This window comes from Oscarella lobularis, chromosome 16, assembly GCF_947507565.1.
Source record: "Oscarella lobularis chromosome 16, ooOscLobu1.1, whole genome shotgun sequence".
NCBI lineage: Eukaryota > Metazoa > Porifera > Homoscleromorpha > Homosclerophorida > Oscarellidae > Oscarella > Oscarella lobularis.
The window spans coordinates 1,003,713-1,020,666 of record NC_089190.1 but is presented as its reverse complement, the minus strand read 5'-3'; the positions used below and the strand labels follow the sequence as shown (position 1 = coordinate 1,020,666).

At 49.7% G+C, this 16,954-nt stretch overlaps 3 protein-coding genes across 3 annotated transcripts; 1 reads left to right on the top strand and 2 right to left on the bottom strand.

Annotated features, from left to right (window-relative positions):
* The first annotated feature begins 18 nt into the window (after window positions 1-18).
* On the top strand, window positions 19-1,011 carry LOC136196833 (uncharacterized). The gene has a single exon (XM_065986484.1). It carries the CDS (start codon window positions 35-37, stop codon window positions 791-793), a length of 759 nt encoding a protein of 252 aa, XP_065842556.1. The 5' UTR covers window positions 19-34; the 3' UTR covers window positions 794-1,011.
* Window positions 1,012-1,753: 742 nt separating this feature from the next.
* Window positions 1,754-13,708, bottom strand: LOC136196829 (protocadherin Fat 4-like). The gene is made up of 25 exons (XM_065986481.1): window positions 13,570-13,708; window positions 13,176-13,513; window positions 12,611-13,109; window positions 12,325-12,557; window positions 12,008-12,275; window positions 11,838-11,957; window positions 11,425-11,778; window positions 11,174-11,370; window positions 11,010-11,112; window positions 10,114-10,956; window positions 8,963-10,018; window positions 8,638-8,901; window positions 8,419-8,580; window positions 7,199-8,356; window positions 6,984-7,145; window positions 6,607-6,927; window positions 6,399-6,551; window positions 6,106-6,348; window positions 5,495-6,055; window positions 5,319-5,444; window positions 5,187-5,261; window positions 4,608-5,130; window positions 4,431-4,558; window positions 3,882-4,376; window positions 1,754-3,824 (listed from the first exon to the last, which is right to left on the bottom strand). The coding sequence occupies exons 1-25, from the start codon at window positions 13,585-13,587 to the stop codon at window positions 2,325-2,327; spliced, it is 9,900 nt and encodes a 3,299-aa protein (XP_065842553.1). The 5' UTR covers window positions 13,588-13,708; the 3' UTR covers window positions 1,754-2,324.
* Window positions 13,543-15,830, bottom strand: LOC136196832 (flap endonuclease GEN homolog 1-like). The gene is made up of 13 exons (XM_065986483.1): window positions 15,458-15,830; window positions 15,304-15,393; window positions 15,158-15,244; window positions 14,917-15,101; window positions 14,843-14,862; window positions 14,746-14,788; window positions 14,649-14,685; window positions 14,500-14,586; window positions 14,402-14,452; window positions 14,277-14,350; window positions 14,093-14,222; window positions 13,973-14,036; window positions 13,543-13,918 (listed from the first exon to the last, which is right to left on the bottom strand). The coding sequence occupies exons 1-13, from the start codon at window positions 15,827-15,829 to the stop codon at window positions 13,584-13,586; spliced, it is 1,575 nt and encodes a 524-aa protein (XP_065842555.1). The 5' UTR covers window position 15,830; the 3' UTR covers window positions 13,543-13,583.
* Window positions 15,831-16,954: the final 1,124 nt, after the last annotated feature.

Sequence of the window (16,954 nt, the reverse complement as noted above, 5' to 3'; positions counted from 1 at the left end):
CACTTCCGGTGCATCCTACCAGTACAAAGAGACAATGGCCACTCGAATCGTTATGTGGTCGAGCCCACGTTCGGCATCGACAGCTCTGAGCCGATCTTTCGCCAGCCGCGAAGACGCGGTCATTTTTGACGAGCCCTTCTACAAATATCGACTCTTATCCGGCGGAAAATGCCCGAACCCGGAGTTACGCGAGAAAGTCGTCGCGTCCAAGTGGCCAAGCAACTACGACGAAGTCACACAGATGATAACAACTGATCCGATGAAAGACGGCGCTTCGGTAATCTATTTTAAGGCGCCAGTAAGCAATGTTTTGGTTGAAGACGCTTGTTCCGATCGAGTAGCGTCTTGGATTACCAAAGTGAAGAACGTTTTCCTCACGAGGCATCCTGCCGATGTCATATCATCCTATGAGAAGTATATTCACGTCGACTCTCCTGTTGACGTGGGATATCCGCAACAAAGGTTTCTGTATGACGAAGTGCGGAGATTGACTGGTACGCCGCCGCCTGTTTTCGATACGGAGGACTTGCTATCACACCCTAGAGAAACGCTTCAGTCTCTCTGCCATGTCGTGAACATTCCTTTCCTGGAGAGCATGCTCTCTTGGAAGGCAACTCCAAGAGAGACAGACTTTCCTGGGTCAGAACCATGGTACGAAACAGTCAATAATAGCACAGGGTTTCATGCAGCTCCAAAGCAGAGGATTCTCTCGAAAGAGCAGCAGGCTCTTGTAGAGAAAATTCTGCCAACGTATGAGTATCTAATAGAGCACAAAATTAGACCAGATGTCTGACTATTTTTGTCCTTTTGCCTGTTTTTCGTGTGTTTCAGTGTTGTGTTCAGTACATATTAATAACGTCGTTTTGACCATTCCCTTCTTATTCTTTTTTTCTTTCTTTTTTTTTTAAGTATTATTTCGTCTTCTTTTGAGCGTTTATAGATGTGCGCGCTTGAACCGGCGCGAGTTTTGTTCGAGATTTTGTTGGAGAATTGGTGCGCGATCGATTATAACTTCGCATTGCATTCGTAAAAATGCTCCGCTGTAAGACTTAGAGTGTTAGTTCACTTCGACCGAACTCTACGAACTGTCGCGTAAGATGTAGCGGGGTAAATCGCACGTAGGGGCCCCTTTTCCCCGGGATGATATATATCACCCCTTGCGGTCGTCATTGACGACGGGCGATAACCTCATATCACCCCCTGCGGTCGTCATTGACGACGGGCGATAACCTCATATCGCCCGTCGTCAATGACGACCGAGCGGGGTGATATATCCCCCCTCTCCTCCGGGATGATACGAGGTTTATCACCCTGTCGGCGCCTTTGATCCTCCCCCGCACCGGGATATAATTACAGCAAAACATCTAATAATGAAGACAGAGCACGTGAGCGAGAGTTAAAAAGACGGACGTTTGGCCTCTAGCCGTCTTCGTCCACAGCGTACTGGACGAATGATCGATCATATTGCTCCCCGCTCCATCCAGCTCTATCAGCTTCATCCCCGGCTCCAGCGGAGGCTCCAGCCGTTATGCTAACGTGCGCTCGATGAGAGAAGAATCAGAGCTTCCACTTGCTCTTGATACGTATGGAAGACTTGTTGCTTATACTCTTGAAAAATGTTTCATGCTCTCGCCAAAGTCATGAACATTCCTCTTCTAGACAGCATGCTTTCAAAAGGAGGAGATTCTCTCAAAAGAGCGGCAGCTAACACTAAGTCTTGTACACAGTAGAAAAAATTCTGCCAACATATGTGTATATTAATAACGTTCTGATCTCGTATACATCAGATACAGCTGGTACTGTAGAATGCTTCACACACACACACTAAACATCTAAAACATCTAATGAACGAGCTCAAAATGAGGTCTTGGGCTCCTCGTAGATCCTTTCTTCGTCGTCGTCTTCACGCTTCTCGTAAATTGGGTTATGGAGCATGCCTGCTTCTCTCTCGCCAGAATAGATAGGATTGCTGAACGTCACGGCGTCGTCGTCATTGTTTTCCACCAAAGAAGAATCCGGCACCTCTTCGCCGGACGGCAAGTACATGCGATTGCTGTTCGCAAACGACCTCTCGGTATACTCGCCGCGAACCAGACTGTCGCTATCCCATGGAAAAGACGCATCAGCAAAATTCATACGACGTCGTCGCTGGCGTTTTCGCACGTAAACGAGCGTCAACGTAATCGATAGTAAGAGCAAGGCGACGCCGCCGACGGCCGCAACGATAGGCCAATACTCAAGAGCACTACTGGGTTCATCGGGATCGGGACGGGCAAACGGCGCGAAAGTCACGAGGCTCGCCGCACTCTCGGTCATGTTGGAAATCAGGTCGCACGTGTACTCCGCTTTAGCGCCGAACTCCGATTGAAGGCTGCCTTCGTCGCACAGATCCTTAGAACCATACTCCGAGGCAAAGGACGATCGTTCAGAACGACTACGAAGCTGACTTGTACCATCACGTCATCCGCTTCACGCCGCTTTCGTTTCGACTCGTCGCCAAGAAGCGACGTCTTGAGAACGAAAACAAACGACACGCCGGCTTTGAATTCTCCCTTCGGATTATCGGGATCTGGTACGAGAACGTAGAGTTCGTTCGTCATGTATGATTCGATCTTTTCCTTGAACAGCGTCAATTCATCCTGCTTCGACGGAAACGGCAAAGAGACGACGTCGTCGTCTTTGACGCACAAGTATCCTTTTTCTTCTTCGTCTTCCTTCTCCTCTTCGTCCTCCTCGCCGTCCCCGTCCCCAATGCTTATGGTAATATCGATTGGTTTGGTGTCGCCGTCTTGCGTCTGTTGTACTAGACGCGCTCTCGTCGATTTGGGAATGCACTGACTTTGCTTACACTTCGACCCGTCCGCGCAGACTTGAGTCGAGAACGAGCACGTTTTTCCCGAGTACCCCGACGGACAGTCGCAATCGAATGTTGTCAGACCATCAATGCACGTACCGGGTCCGCACGGCGACGAGAGACAATAATCAATGTCCACCTCGCAAAACGCACCGGTATAACCGTCGTTACAAACGCATGTAAACCCGTTCAGCTTATCCAAGCAGCTTCCGTGACCGTTGCACGGATTCGACGCGCACTCGTCCACTTGTCGACTGCAATCCGGCGGCAGGAAACCAGGATTACACGAGCACGTATACAAGTCGATGCCGTCGATGCATGTACCGTTGTGACAGACGGCTTCCGGATCTTCGCAGAATTTGATTGGACTACACTTGTAGCCGTCGCCCGTGTATCCGTCCTTGCACTGGCATTGACTTGACGTGGGGCCCGTTCGCTGACAGGAGGCGTTCGGATCGCATCCGGCGGTTTTGAGAGCACACGGATCCGTTCGTTTCACGTTCACTTTCAGTAGGGTTACTGTCGTCGACGGCGGCACGGCGTCGTCGCTCGCTTGAATCTCGACCGTAAACGACGACAGGTCTTCGTAGTTCAGACTCGAATTCAATGTGAGAAACGTGCTGGACGAGTTGGTCACCAGATAGAAAAGCGACGAATTGACGACGCCGTTGACAGACAGAATGACGTACGATATCGACGAGTTGCTGTTTTCCGGGTCAATCGCTTCGAGCTCGCCGACGACGTCACCGCTGGTTGCGTTTTCGAACACGTCGCCGCCGCCTGTGATGGAGATATTCTTCGGAGGCTCGTTCACGTCGATAACGATGAACGATAGCTCTAAGCTAGCATTGAACGAAGGCACGCCGTCGTCAACAGCGAAAACGGTCACATTGACGAAGGGGCTGTCGAGCGCTTCGTAATCAAATCGAACGGGTCGTGCAACGATCAAATGTCGGAAAGCGTTGTCGATCTAAACCAAATGGGTATAATTAAAGATCGTCAAAAAAGTTTCAGAGTCCGATATCACCTTAAATCCGTCCGCCGCTGGCCCGCTTAGACTGAAATAATGCGTCTGACCTTGATCTGGATCGACGACTGAGAGAATGCCGACGACCGAGCCGACAGAAATGTCTTCGCGCAGAAAACGTGTTCCATTGAAGAAAATTTTGGTCGGTGGCTCGTTGACGTCGACGATGTGCACGTCGAACGAATGGTCGATGCTGAGCGGCGGTTGACCGTCGTCGGCGCACTGGAGTAGTACGCGAATGACGGACGTCGTCTCGTAGTCGATGTCGGCGTTGTCTGCGACGACTAGTTCGAGAGACGGGCTCTGCACGACGGTAAAATATTCTGAGCCGTTGAGAAGCTTGCACGTGTGCGTTTGATTGGTGTCTTGATCGACGACGGTAAGATTGGCGACGAACGTGCCTGCCGGACTATTCTCGTCAATCTTGCTCACGTTGTACGAAAAGACGTTCGTCGGACGCTCGTTGACGTCTATCACTTTGACGATTACGTTGTTCTAGAGCAAGCATAAATTCACTGAATTAATTAGCACAAATAGTTTAGTGCTTACTTCATAGCTGAGGGGGGGAATGCCGCTGTCAGTCGTCTTTACAGCCACTGTGTACGTGCTTTCTGTTTCGAAGTCCACTTTGCTTCCGCTTGACAACATCAGCTTCTTTCCGTCGATATAGAATATTTCTACAGAAGAGCGTCAGTAGACAGAACGCACTCAACGCTGAGCACCTACTCTCTATATGTCCGTCTGGTATAATGGAATACACATGGGTTTGACCCATATCTTCATCAACGGTACCGAGCTCTCCAACGAACGTATCGCCTGGAGAGTTTTCTTTCAGGCCGCTGCTGTTAAACGTAATCTGCGTTGGCCGATCGTTGACGTCGGTAACGTTGATTGTGATTTTCACCGACGTACTAGCAGGCGGATTGCCGGTATCAGTTGCCGTCACATTGATCGAGTAGCTCGAGTTCTTTTCGTAGTCGAAAGTCATCGTCGTTACCAATCCAGTGCCGTTGATAACAAAAGGAGCGATCATGCCGTTCAAGACGTACGTCACGTTCTGCCTCCAGCCGCCTTCGTTGTCCGGATCCATGGACGTGAAGAGGCCCACTAGAGCGCCGGGACTGAGGTTTTCATCCACACTGCTCTTGGTAAGTCCGACGAGAATCGGCGCTTCGTTGACGTCGTTGACGACTATGTTAAATTGCTTGTCGACAAACATCGTTGGAACGCCGTCATCACGACAACGAACCTAGAATAAAAAGTTTAACTTCATTTCCTAAGACAGCATCCTTGACAACTGCTTACGTCAATGGTGTGAAGCGATTCTTGTTCGAAATTGAGCGAATCGTCAGCGACGATCAGAGATGTTTGATTGGCAACCTGTAAAAACAAAAACGACTAATTTCCCAAGGTAAACTTTACTGTCGTCAATTTTACCTGGAATGGTTCGTCTGGAAAGTCCAAAACAACACACGTGTGTTCTTGACGATCCTCGTACTCGTTGTCGGGATCGGAAACAACTAGATCGCCGATAATCGTGTCCTCAGAATCGCCTTCGCTAATCTGAAAAACCTAAACTCGACTGTGCATAAAAGATCCCGCGACAGTGCTACCTGATTATTTGACAGAGTAATATTCGTCGGTCTTTCGTTCACGTCCGAAATATTGACCGTAACGGGCCCAGTAAAGGACAGGCTACCCGAATCGATCGTAGTCACCTCGATGGTGTACTCCTCAACAGACTCGTAATCCAACTGAGCCCCCATTGCCACGGTTAGTGTGCCCTTCGATGAGTCCACATCAAACAAACCAGACACGGCCTTGTCAGGAGAGAGAAGGCTCGGTCCAGGAAAAACGAACGTGATGTTAAACGTATGACTGTCTTTGACGTCCTCGTCTTCGGCGTTCAAGGTGCCCACGTACGTTCCGCCTGGACTGTTTTCAGGCGTCGAGCTCGATCCGGTCAAGTCCACGCCCGTCGGCGGATCGTTGACGTTGATGACAGTTATTTGGAAAGAGTCGGTAATTGATAAACCGCTGTCGTCGGTCGTTTCAACATCGAGTTTCCATGAGGGGTTCGCTTCGAAGTCGAGAGGTCTAGTCGTTTTGAGTTCGTCACCGGAAAGTTGGAAGGGAAAGTCGGCCGGCACGTTTTTGAGGGTATACGTGAAAGACTAACAAAGCGAGATAAATGATCACGTCTTTTGCCCCTCTCAGTACGTACCTGTCTATCTTTCACTTCATTGTCCGGATCGACGGTCGAGAACTTCGCCGCCAATTGGCCAGCGGGAAGATTTTCCTCGACTGTTCCATTATGCATGAGGATAGCTGTAGGAAGCTCGTCGACGTCCGTAACGTTAATGACGAATTTCTGATCCATCGAGAGCGACGGAACACCGCTGTCAACACAACGCACAACAACCGGCCAAGTCGGATTCACTTCAAAATTCAGGTTGGCAGAAGCGACCTAGAGGAGAATATAGAGTACAAAGAGATCAGCAGAAAATGATTGCATGCCTGAAGAGTATTCGTCTGCACAACAAATCTTCCCCCGGCATTGTCAGTAGCAGTGCACGTGTGAGTCTGCCACGCGCCAGCCGGACCCAGATTGTCCGGATCGATCACCGTCAAGACACCCACTCCGGCATTCACTGGAGAATTTTCTGCGATCTGGAAACGAAAGAAATCAATGGAATTTCTTTTATCGTCACTACACGGCGATCACATTTGAATTGGACAACGATATGGACGTCGGCTTTTCGTTGACGTCGAGAACAGTAATAAGAAACGTCTCCTCGCGAAACAGAGGCGGCACACCGTCGTCGGTTGATCGAACCGTGACGTTGAACTCGCTTTGCGACTCGAAGTTCAAATTTGCGTTGGACGTCGTGTACAAGACGTCTGTCTTGAGGACGAAGCGATTACCAGCGTCGTCAATGAGACGGTACGTGTGCGAGTGCGATGTGTCTTGGTCGTCGGTCGTGAACTTGCCGATCATCTGATCATTCAAATTCTCTTTCACTTCACTGACACTGAGCAGTATGTCCTACACAAAGAAAAATAATTTCATGTATTTTATAACACTCTTCCTACAGTACTTACATGAGGCACGTCGTTGACGTCGACTATATCGACCCTGAACTTCTGCGTGAAGAACAGGCCTTTTGAGTCAGTTGCACGAACGGTCACGTAATGATTATTGAAGGCTTCGTGGTCAATATCTCCAATCACTTCGAGCGTCGTCGAACACATGGTATTAATTCCCTATAGACGCAAACAGCACTGAAAAAAGTTCGCTTCACAATGAATTCTTTTACCGGTTGGTTAGTCACGATCTGACACGTGGGCTTGGCCTTTGCGAGCGCAAATCTTCCGTTGGCATCGTCGTCGAGACGGAAAACGAGCGTTTCCTTCTCGTCGTAATCCAAGGCGACGATCGTGCCTACGACCGTACCGACGGGTGAGAGTTCTTCAACTCGAGGATAGCCTTTGCCAAATTTCAGCTGTCCATTATCGTCGGTGAAGTTCATGCTGATAGGAGCCTCGTTCACGTCAAGAACTTCAATCGTGAAATTCTTGCTTATCGCCAACGCCGGATTACCGCTATCCATGACCTGAACAATGACGGTGTGCGCTTTCGACGTCTCGTAGTTGGCCGAGATCGCCTTTTGCAGCTCGTTGCCGCTGATCTTAAATCTTCCGTTGTCGTCGTCGAGCAACGTAAACGTCAGCTTTTGCGAAGCGTCTTCGTCCGTCGCCGAGAGTTTTCCGACGACCTTGCCCACTTTCTCGTTCTCAAACACCCTGTCGTTTGACAGGTCGAGATCGCGCGGTCGATCGTTGACGTCCGTCAAAGTAATAGTCACGACGTAGTCGACTGACATGGCTGGCGATCCGTTGTCCGTCGATCGTACGAGAATGTCATGCGTCTTCTTCTCCTCGTAATTCAGGACGCATTCCTTGCCGCCGAGAGCCAAGCACTGAGCATTCGATGCAGCAACCTTGACGACGTTTCCGTCGAGTTTAAAACGACCCGACGCCCCGTTTAGAAGAGAGTAAGAAAACGTCTGTCTATCCTTGTGAGAGTTATCCGGATCGACAGTGGATAATTTTCCGACCATCGCATTAGCATTGCTATTTTCGGGCACCTTGTCCTTGTCGATGCCAATCGACTTCGGTTTCTCGTTCACGTCCAATATAGTGACGTTAAACGTCGCCGTCACCGATTTCGCAGGCAAACCGTTGTCAGTCGACATGACAACGATGGTATGCTGAGCGGCGCTCTCGTAGTCCAAATTAGCCGAATTGGACACTTTTATTTGATCGCCGGCGACGACGAAACGGCCTCCGGCGTCGTTAATCAACTTGTAGGTGTGCTTTTGGGACGTGTCGTCGTCGGTCGTAACGAGACCCCCGACGACGGCGCCGTTCTTATTTTCGACGACCTGTGGCGATCCGCCTGCTAATTGAATAGCCTTGAATACAAGAAAATCTTCTATTAAAAGCGTTATTCGCGATTGTCGTCGATTCATCTAACCGTAGGTTTGTCGTTGACGTCTACAACGACGATCGTGAATCGAGTAGCTATAAAAAGTCCCGCTTTGTCCGTCGCACGAACGATGATAGAGTGTTTGCCGTTTCCTTCGTAGTTCAAGGAACCCGACACCGTCAAGTCCGCTGTGCACACCGTTTTGACGCCCTAGAAACAAGAGAAAAACTACCACACAAGAAAAAACAAAAAAAAGCGGTTCTTTACCGGAATAAGACTCGTAGGCTTACAAACTGCAGCTTTAGAGACTTGGAAAAGTCCGCCGGCATCGTCGTCTAGCGTAAACGCCAGTGTTTGCACAGCATCTTCGTCGTGTCCCTCGACAGCGCCCACGACTGTCTTGGGGGCAGTGTTTTCGTTCACTTTGGGAAAATTGTCGGGGAAGCTCAGCTGGCCGCCGGTGTCTTTGAAAAGTATCGTTACAGGCGGCTCGTTCACGTTCAAGACTTCGATCGTGAACTTTTTCGTCATCTGTCAAGCAAAAGCAAAAACTCAAAAAGCTAATTTCTAACAGATCTAAAATAACTCTCACAGATTCCTGCGGGTTTCCACTGTCCGCCACTTCGACGGTGACAGAGTGAGATGTTTTCGTCTCGTAGTCGATCGCCTTGGCCTTCAGCAACTGCTTGCCTTTCAAGGTGAACAGTCCGTTGTCATCATCCGTCAGTTTGTACGAAAGAGTTTGACCGGCGTCTTCGTCGGTGGCCGTAAACGTCCCCACGAGCGTGTTCAGTGCCGCATTTTCCTTGACCGAAAACGTGTCGATGGCAAGATTCCTCGGCTTATCGTTGGCATCGGTTATGGTAATCGTCAAGGAAAAGTCCTTCTGAAGCGAAGGACTCCCACTGTCCACAACGCGAACGACGATCTTATGCGACTTCGCAGTCTCGTAGTCAATCTTGCACTCGGAGCCGCCGTACGCCAGACAGCGAGTATTCGACAGAGCCACTTTCACGACGCCTTTATCCACTTTGAACCGACCCGCGGCGCTGTCGATAATCGTGTAGGTGAACGTTTGCCGAACGCTTTTCAAGTTGTCCGGATCGGTTGTGGCGAGCGTTCCCACGACGGTATCAATCGCGCTGTTCTCGGCGACGGCACTGTTCTTCAATGTGACGTCGGTCGGTACTTCGTTAACATCTTTTACCTGAACGGTGTAGACCTTTTCGACGTTTAGCGGAGGGGAACCAGAGTCGGTTGATCGAACGGTGATCGTATATTGCGCTTGGGCTTCGTAGTTCAAGTTCGCGCTCGACGTCGTCATCAACGTGCTGCCTTTGATCGTGAATCGGCCTCCGGCCGAGTCGGTGAGCGTGTACTTGTGAACGTCGGTCGGATCGTCGTCGGTTGTCGTGAAACTTCCGAGGGCTTTGTCGTTCTCGTTTTCGTTGACCGTCGGCTGAAGTCCGCCGGAAAACTTGATCTCGCGAGGTCGATCGTTCACGTCGACGATCTTGACGGAGAATCGAGCCGTTTTGAAGAGACTGTGCTGGTCGGTGACTCGAACGACGATCGTATGCAAAGCATCGACCTCGTGATTGAGAACGCCATTTACGGTCACTGGAACGGTGCATTTCGTCTTCAAATTCTAGAGAAACGACAATGGAGAAGGGTACAAGAGAGTCTGCCAACGCGTCTATTCTATTTTTAGCGAGATGTATGGTGGTCCAATCATCTTAGTACCTTGACATTGACTGCTGTACAGGTAAGAGCGGACGTTTTCAATGCAAATCGATTTCCCGCCGTGTCGTCAAGTCGAAACGCAAGCTTCTGCTTCGCGTCGGCGTCAAAAGCGATCAGCGTACCGACCGTCACCCCTTTCGCCGAATTCTCGTTTACGTTCGGACTATCGTCGGCAAAAGACAACTGGCCTCCCGTCGACGAGAACGTTATCGTTACCGGCGGTTCGTTCACGTCAAGAATTTCAATAGTGAAGACCTTGGACATCTTCATCGGCGGCTTGCCGTTATCTGTCGCGATCACTGTAACTTTGTAGCTCGTTGTGGTCTCGTAGTCGATTTTGTCGCTCGTTGCCTTTCGCACTATCTGATTAGCGGCGTTCAGCGCGAACCGACCTCTGGCGTCGTCAGAAAGAGAATAAATTAACGATTGCTTGGGATCTTCATCCGTGGCAGACAAGTCTCCGATCACTGTATTAACAGCAGCGTTTTCCTTCATCGTATAGCCAGACAGCTGGAGATTTCGAGGCTGATCGTTAACGTCTCGCAGATTCACGGTAAACGACTCGTCTTTGTAAAGAGGTGGCGCCCCGTTGTCTATGCTCCGAACCTTGATCGTATAGCTCGTCGCCTTTTCGTAGTCGAGTAAGCACAAGCTGCCACCTTCGGCCAGGCAACGAGTATTGGACGCCGCCACCTTAAGCGTATTCCCGGTCACGCCAAATCGACCGCCGGCGTCGTCCAAGAGGGTATAAGTGAACGATTGGCCGCTGTCAACGTCGCTCGTCTTGAACGTGCCAATTGTCGTACCCTTCGCACTGTTCTCGTCGACATACGAGCTGCTTAGCTGCAGAAAAAAGCGCAAGTAGACGTCTCACGTATCGTCAGAATGCACCGTACCGCTATTGCCGTCGGTTTTTCGTTCACGTCGTTGATGCTGATGGTGAATTGCTTGTCCAAGTATAAGCCTCTGTTGTCTGTGCTGCGCACCGTTATTGTGTAGCTAGAACAAGACAAAAATAGCACGTGGGGTCGTTAGCCGCAAACTACCGCGTGAGGTTCACCTAGTTGGCGGTGATTCGTAGTTGGCCGTAAACGTGGTCGTCAAAGAGTTGCCACTGACGAGGGAGAATTTTCCGCTAGCGCTATCAATCAGTTTGTAAGTGTGAGTATCCAAGAGATTAGGATCTTTAGTCGTAAAGGCTCCGACAACAAGACCCACTTTCTCGTTTTCGTTAACACGGTCATTAGACAGCAATATCTGCAAATTTAAAGCTTATTACAAGAGAGCCGACAAAACTAACTGCACACATACGTCTGTCGGCTTCTTGTAGCCAAGCAAGCAGTATCTCGTCTTGTATGACGACCAAGCGCCGGAAGACTGACACGTAATCGTGTTCCCGCCGTTCTGAAGATCGAAACCGGACGTACATTGCAGGGTGCACGATTGACCGTATGTCGTTCCTTTTGGACACGTAAACGTCGGATACACGCAACTCGACGGATACGGTTTGTCGCTTGGACAGTATTTGACGGTCGGTGTACCGCAGTCACGCGGACGGCATGTTCTACCGTCGCTGTTTAGCAAATAGCCGGCCTTGCACGAGCAAGTGCCACCGTTGCAATTGTGCTGACAACCGCCGTTGCTCAGTCCACAGAACTTGGAGTTCTAAACAGATCAAATTTGAATTAGGAGGGCTTAAGGTCCCACGGTGCATTTCACTATACCGATAGAGTAGGACAGGCTGCTCCTCTGCAGACGGTGCTCTGAGACACGCTGCGATAACGATAAGACTTTCCGACAGCACACTTTTGATCGCAAGAGCCCCACGCTCCCCAGGAGTTCACCTAAAACATTTGCATCACAATACGCTTCTTCGAGTCCGCGCGATTCCTACTGTGCAATCTCGATTCGACGCATACGATGTGCACGCTTTCGATTCGGACAGCGATGGACAAGAACCGCCGCAATACGCCGGCGACGTTATACTTCGCGTGCGAGTCGTTGTGCCGGAGCCGCACAGATTAGAGCACTGCGACCAGCTGGACCAAGCGCTCACGGAACAGTCGCGCGACGAATACTGCGAGCACGAAGTCGATTGGCTCAGAGACGGACACGACGTACCGCCGCATTGGTTCGGTCGGGATACAGAGCGAGATCTCGTCCTGAAACAAAGCGGTGAATTCCCACGTTCGAACGTAGACTGCCGCTTACTTTTGACCAGAGCCGCAGTCGCTAGAACACGAGCCCCAGCTGCCCCAACCGTTCACCGCGCAGTTCACCGCGCAACAGCCAGACGAACAGCCGATCGTCTGACTGGTCGAGTACGACGAGCACGACGAACCGCCGCAGCCGCCGCTCACCGCCACGCTTCGCGTACGAGTCAGCGTTCCGCTGCCGCACTTTCCGTTATAAGGGCGACACGGACCCGACGACCAACTGTTCATCTGAATGCCATGCATGAAGCCATAAAGGATCGCAAAACGACCACTTTTCGTACCTGACAGTTTACTGGGGTGCTGCCAGAGCACGCCTGAGACTGAGACGAGGAGCTGGGACAAGCAGATCCTCCGCAACTGGCCGGAGACTGTATGATCAACGTCCGAGTTTGAGTTCCCCGGCCGCAGATCGCCGTGCACGAACTCCACGAGCTCCAAGTCGACTGGCAATTTTGAGCGCAGCAGGAACAAGATTTCGGCCTGCTATTCTTCGTCGAAGGACAGCCCGATCCGCCGCACGACGCTGCGCGCGAAGCGTAGCGATAACGATACTGCGTTGTCGTCGAGCCGCACGGACAGTTCGTCGACCACGAACCCCAGGAGTTCATCACGCAGTTGATAGGACAACAGTTCGTGTTGCACGATCGCGTTTTCGACGAGCCGTCGTTGCACGTACCGCCGCAGGATTCGGTAATCAGCTTGGTGCGAGAACGAGTCTGCGTTCCACTGCCGCACGTCTTCGTGCACGAGCTCCACAGACCCCAAGCGTTATAGTAGCAACTTGGGAGCGAGAGGAAAAGGACGGATTCAGATACTGCAGCACGAAACGCGCCCACTTGCACTCACTTTTGGGGAAAACAGCAATTGGTAGTTTGGGAATTGACGTTGTAGTAGCAACGACCACCGCAAGATGCAGCTCGCGTTTGGTAGCGGTAGCGCATTTTCGTGCGAGTCAAATAACTGCAGCCGCCCCAAGAACCCCAATTGCTGTAGAGACAGTTGACGGCATTGCAACGACGCCGACGCCAAGAAGACGACGGCTTAAAGAGAAGAGAAGCGACAACGAAACAGAGCGCAAGGGCGATCCACTTCGAAGAAGACATTGGGAAGGAGTGTATAGACACAAACAGACGACGCGAGGAACGTGAGATATTAGCATATAGAGTAGTCGCTCGTGACCAAACCTAAATGAATCTTTTCGTCAAAAAGAATACTCGGTTCGAATAATAATTATTTCTACCTCGCATGCACTCGTCATAGATTATAGAATTTTCCTAAATGACTGTCATCGAGACATTTTTGACGTCGTAGCCGTTCCCTAAGCGGAAGAGGCGAGCCCGACGTCTCGTCGCGCTTCTTTTCAATCTGACGAGAATCTCGAATCGATAAGTTGCCGATATCGGGTAATGGATCAACGTGGGACTCCCTCGCGCGACTCCCGTCGTCCTCGCTGTCAGACAAGACGATAAGCGACTCCCCCTCTTCCTCGTCGCTATCGGAAACGACAACAATCGTTTCGGGCACGACGCGTGCCGTCGCCGTTTGGACCACGCGGGGGCGTTCGTCGCATTTCTTTGAACGAGTCGCGTCTATAAACAGAATCGTCAACAACACGCGCTTTCGATACGCATAACATTTCCAACTTCTCTTCTTCGACGAGACCCGTCGAAAGTCGTCGACAATATTCGGGTACACTCTTTCGACCAACTAGAATGCAGAACGAATAGTCACACGTTTTGAACTATTTTTCTTCTTGAACAAACCGCGGCGTTTTCTATGGTGACCAAATAGGCGTCTTTCGTCGCGTTTTCGTCGCCTATCTTGACCGCTTCTCGTCCTCGCCACTCGACTTCAAAAACGGCAACGCCTTTTGCTATTCGACTCTTCAATATTCTTAGAAAAGAGTAGATTCAAATGGGCGTCATCGAGTCTTGAGTACCAGTTCACCTTTCTGGGGCCAAATCAGAAGCTGCGACCCGTTGGGTCGTCGTCATGGCGAAATACGTCAGCAACTCAAACACCTAAAAAATTTAGTTGTAGACACAGTCGTCTCGCGTTATCTGCTCGCTTACCTTTTGCTGCGTGTAGCTGTGAGGCCATCCGAGGTGTGCTTCAATAAAGTCCTGTACGTCTTGGGTAACTGAGGTTCGGCTGTATCTCGTGTGCTTACAAGTGAACGCTCCACGTTTGGCCTTTGACAAGGAGGAACGACGAAAGTCCGATGAGCCTCCACGGAAGAAAGAAACTCGTCCATTATCTGTAGAAATAAGCGCATGTTTGCCTATTCTCTCGCCTTTGTGCTACACGACTAAAACCTACCCTAGAATCTGGAAAGGCTTCGAGAGCAAGGGCCTTCCTAAGAAATAAGAAAGCACTTGTTTAGAGACAAGGCTTAGGAAAGAGCAGCGTTGTTTACCGTCGTATAAAACTTTCTGTTGATGAAATGCAATGATCGTCTCCTAAAGTGGACAACATCATCATTTGGACTGCACAACCTCATCAACTGCACTTGCCCTTATTCCAAGCACGAAATCTAAACCAAAACGTATAATAGACAACAAAAACTCTTCTCGGTAGATAAACGTGCCTCTCAAGTGGGCTCGTGCTTCCGAGCTCCATCAGCCACTTGAGTGCCTTCTCTCTACCGACACCCGGCACGCCTTTGGGACAGTAATCACAGCCGAGTAAAAAAGCGAGTGCTATTAGAGAAGAACGACTCATGCCGAGACGCTTCTCGACGTCTCGAAGAGTATAGATATCGACTCGAGGATCCTACTCAAAAGAATAGAACTCTGCTAAAGCCGCAAAGCCCAGAGAGCTCTTGATACCTTCTCATTGGTACTAAGACCTCTATAGACTACGGGTGCTCCATAGAGAAACGTGTCACTATCTTCAGTGACGCACCCGTCAACCAACTAAAAAAAAAAAGAATTCGGTTGAGAAAAACAATCGATATCGCCTCAAAAATATCTACGTTTGCCAGATTCAACGTGGCGCAGGTCGCCTCGGCTTCACCAGTCGCTCGCACGTAAGGTATTCCCAACAGATCAAGCATTTGCACGCACTAAGAGGACGACATGGTCCTGTTATGGAGTCAAAGGATAGTCGTCTCGTCCCGTTTTCTCTACCTTCTCCATCTTGTGCTTGAGTTGCCTTCGCACTGGCGGCGGTTTTCGAATTTCGGCGACCGCGCGTCGGCCGTTGAAGGCTGGTGGTCGTCTCTCTTCGACGCGTCGTCTCACTGTTTCCCATTTCAGTTCGCAGACAGTCGAGCTTTCGACGACGAAAACGAGCTTGACGCCGAGTCGCTTTAGCGCGTGAATTCGAAAGAAGAGATTGCGTAGGTAGGGACTTGTCACGGTGTGTGCCATTCCCTTCGCGTTCTGGGCTTCGCAAATCCAACAGCTGAGATCGATCGCCAGTCTTCGGCCTCGAAGCGTTTCTAAACCGACTCGCTGGCGTATTGGCTCCAGTATCTGCCATAGCTGATTTACGCCCATATTTTTGGAGTGCGCAGTGCACTGCGCAATGCGCTGCGCTGCCTTGCGCCTCGCGTCTAGGCGGAGATCTCATTTTGTACCACTTTCGTCAGGTGCTGCAATTGTTACGGACTACAAAACATTGGCAGCGTGTAAACTAATTAATTATGTTATACTGCATCTCTCCGATGCAGCAGAAACGTAAAACAGTAGAAATGCTATGCGGTGCGTGTACCGTGCGGCCATTTCCTGTTTGTGTTTTCTTTGTTCTATTTTTCTTGTTGTAATTTTGATGTTCTATTTTTCTTGTTGTAATTTTGATGTTCCATTTTCCATGTTGTAATTTGACTTGTTGTAATTGTATTGTTCTATTTTTATGTTTTAATTTTTATGTTCAAATTTTCACAAAAATGTATTTTCTATGTTGCACTTTTTGTGTTGTTATTTACAGTAATGTACATGTTCAATGTTGAAAGTTCCTTGTTGTCATTTTAATTTTTTATATTCTAATTTTGTTGTCGTAATAATGTATTTTTTATGTGAATATTTCTTGTTCTAATTCAACGATTTCATGTATGTTCTAAGTTACAGTACTTTATACTTGTCGGTAACGTGTCCGAATGTATTTGTATTTTTATTTCTAGATCATTAGGTTAGAACAACGCATGCATTGCAAAACAAGCAGCATGCGCAAAAACGATCTTTTCTGTGCAACACAGCACTGAAAGGAAAACAAGAAAATCAGAAATTATGCCAACGTGCATAACAAACACCACCTGTGCCAGTACTTATTCGGCCTCTTCTTCAGGAGTGGCATCAACAGGATCTTCTACTTCGCGCACAACGTTGCGCGTTTGTGGAATAAGTCGTCTGGCCTCTCTCAGAAATGCGTCGATACCGTGAATAATGAAAGAGTGCCTCTTTCCATTTGGACCATTGCAAGAAGGGCATCTCTTCGGAACCTCATTACGTTCATCATCACGGAACCATTCATTGACGCAAACGCTGCAGCCAACGAGACGCTGACAGCAAGAAGCAGCCGCAGGTGGTGGTGTCATCGGCTTTTCGTGACAGATGAGGCATTGAAAGCTTTCGGAGATCAGCCTCTTAACGGCATCCTCAATTCTGCCACGCGGATCCAGCGAT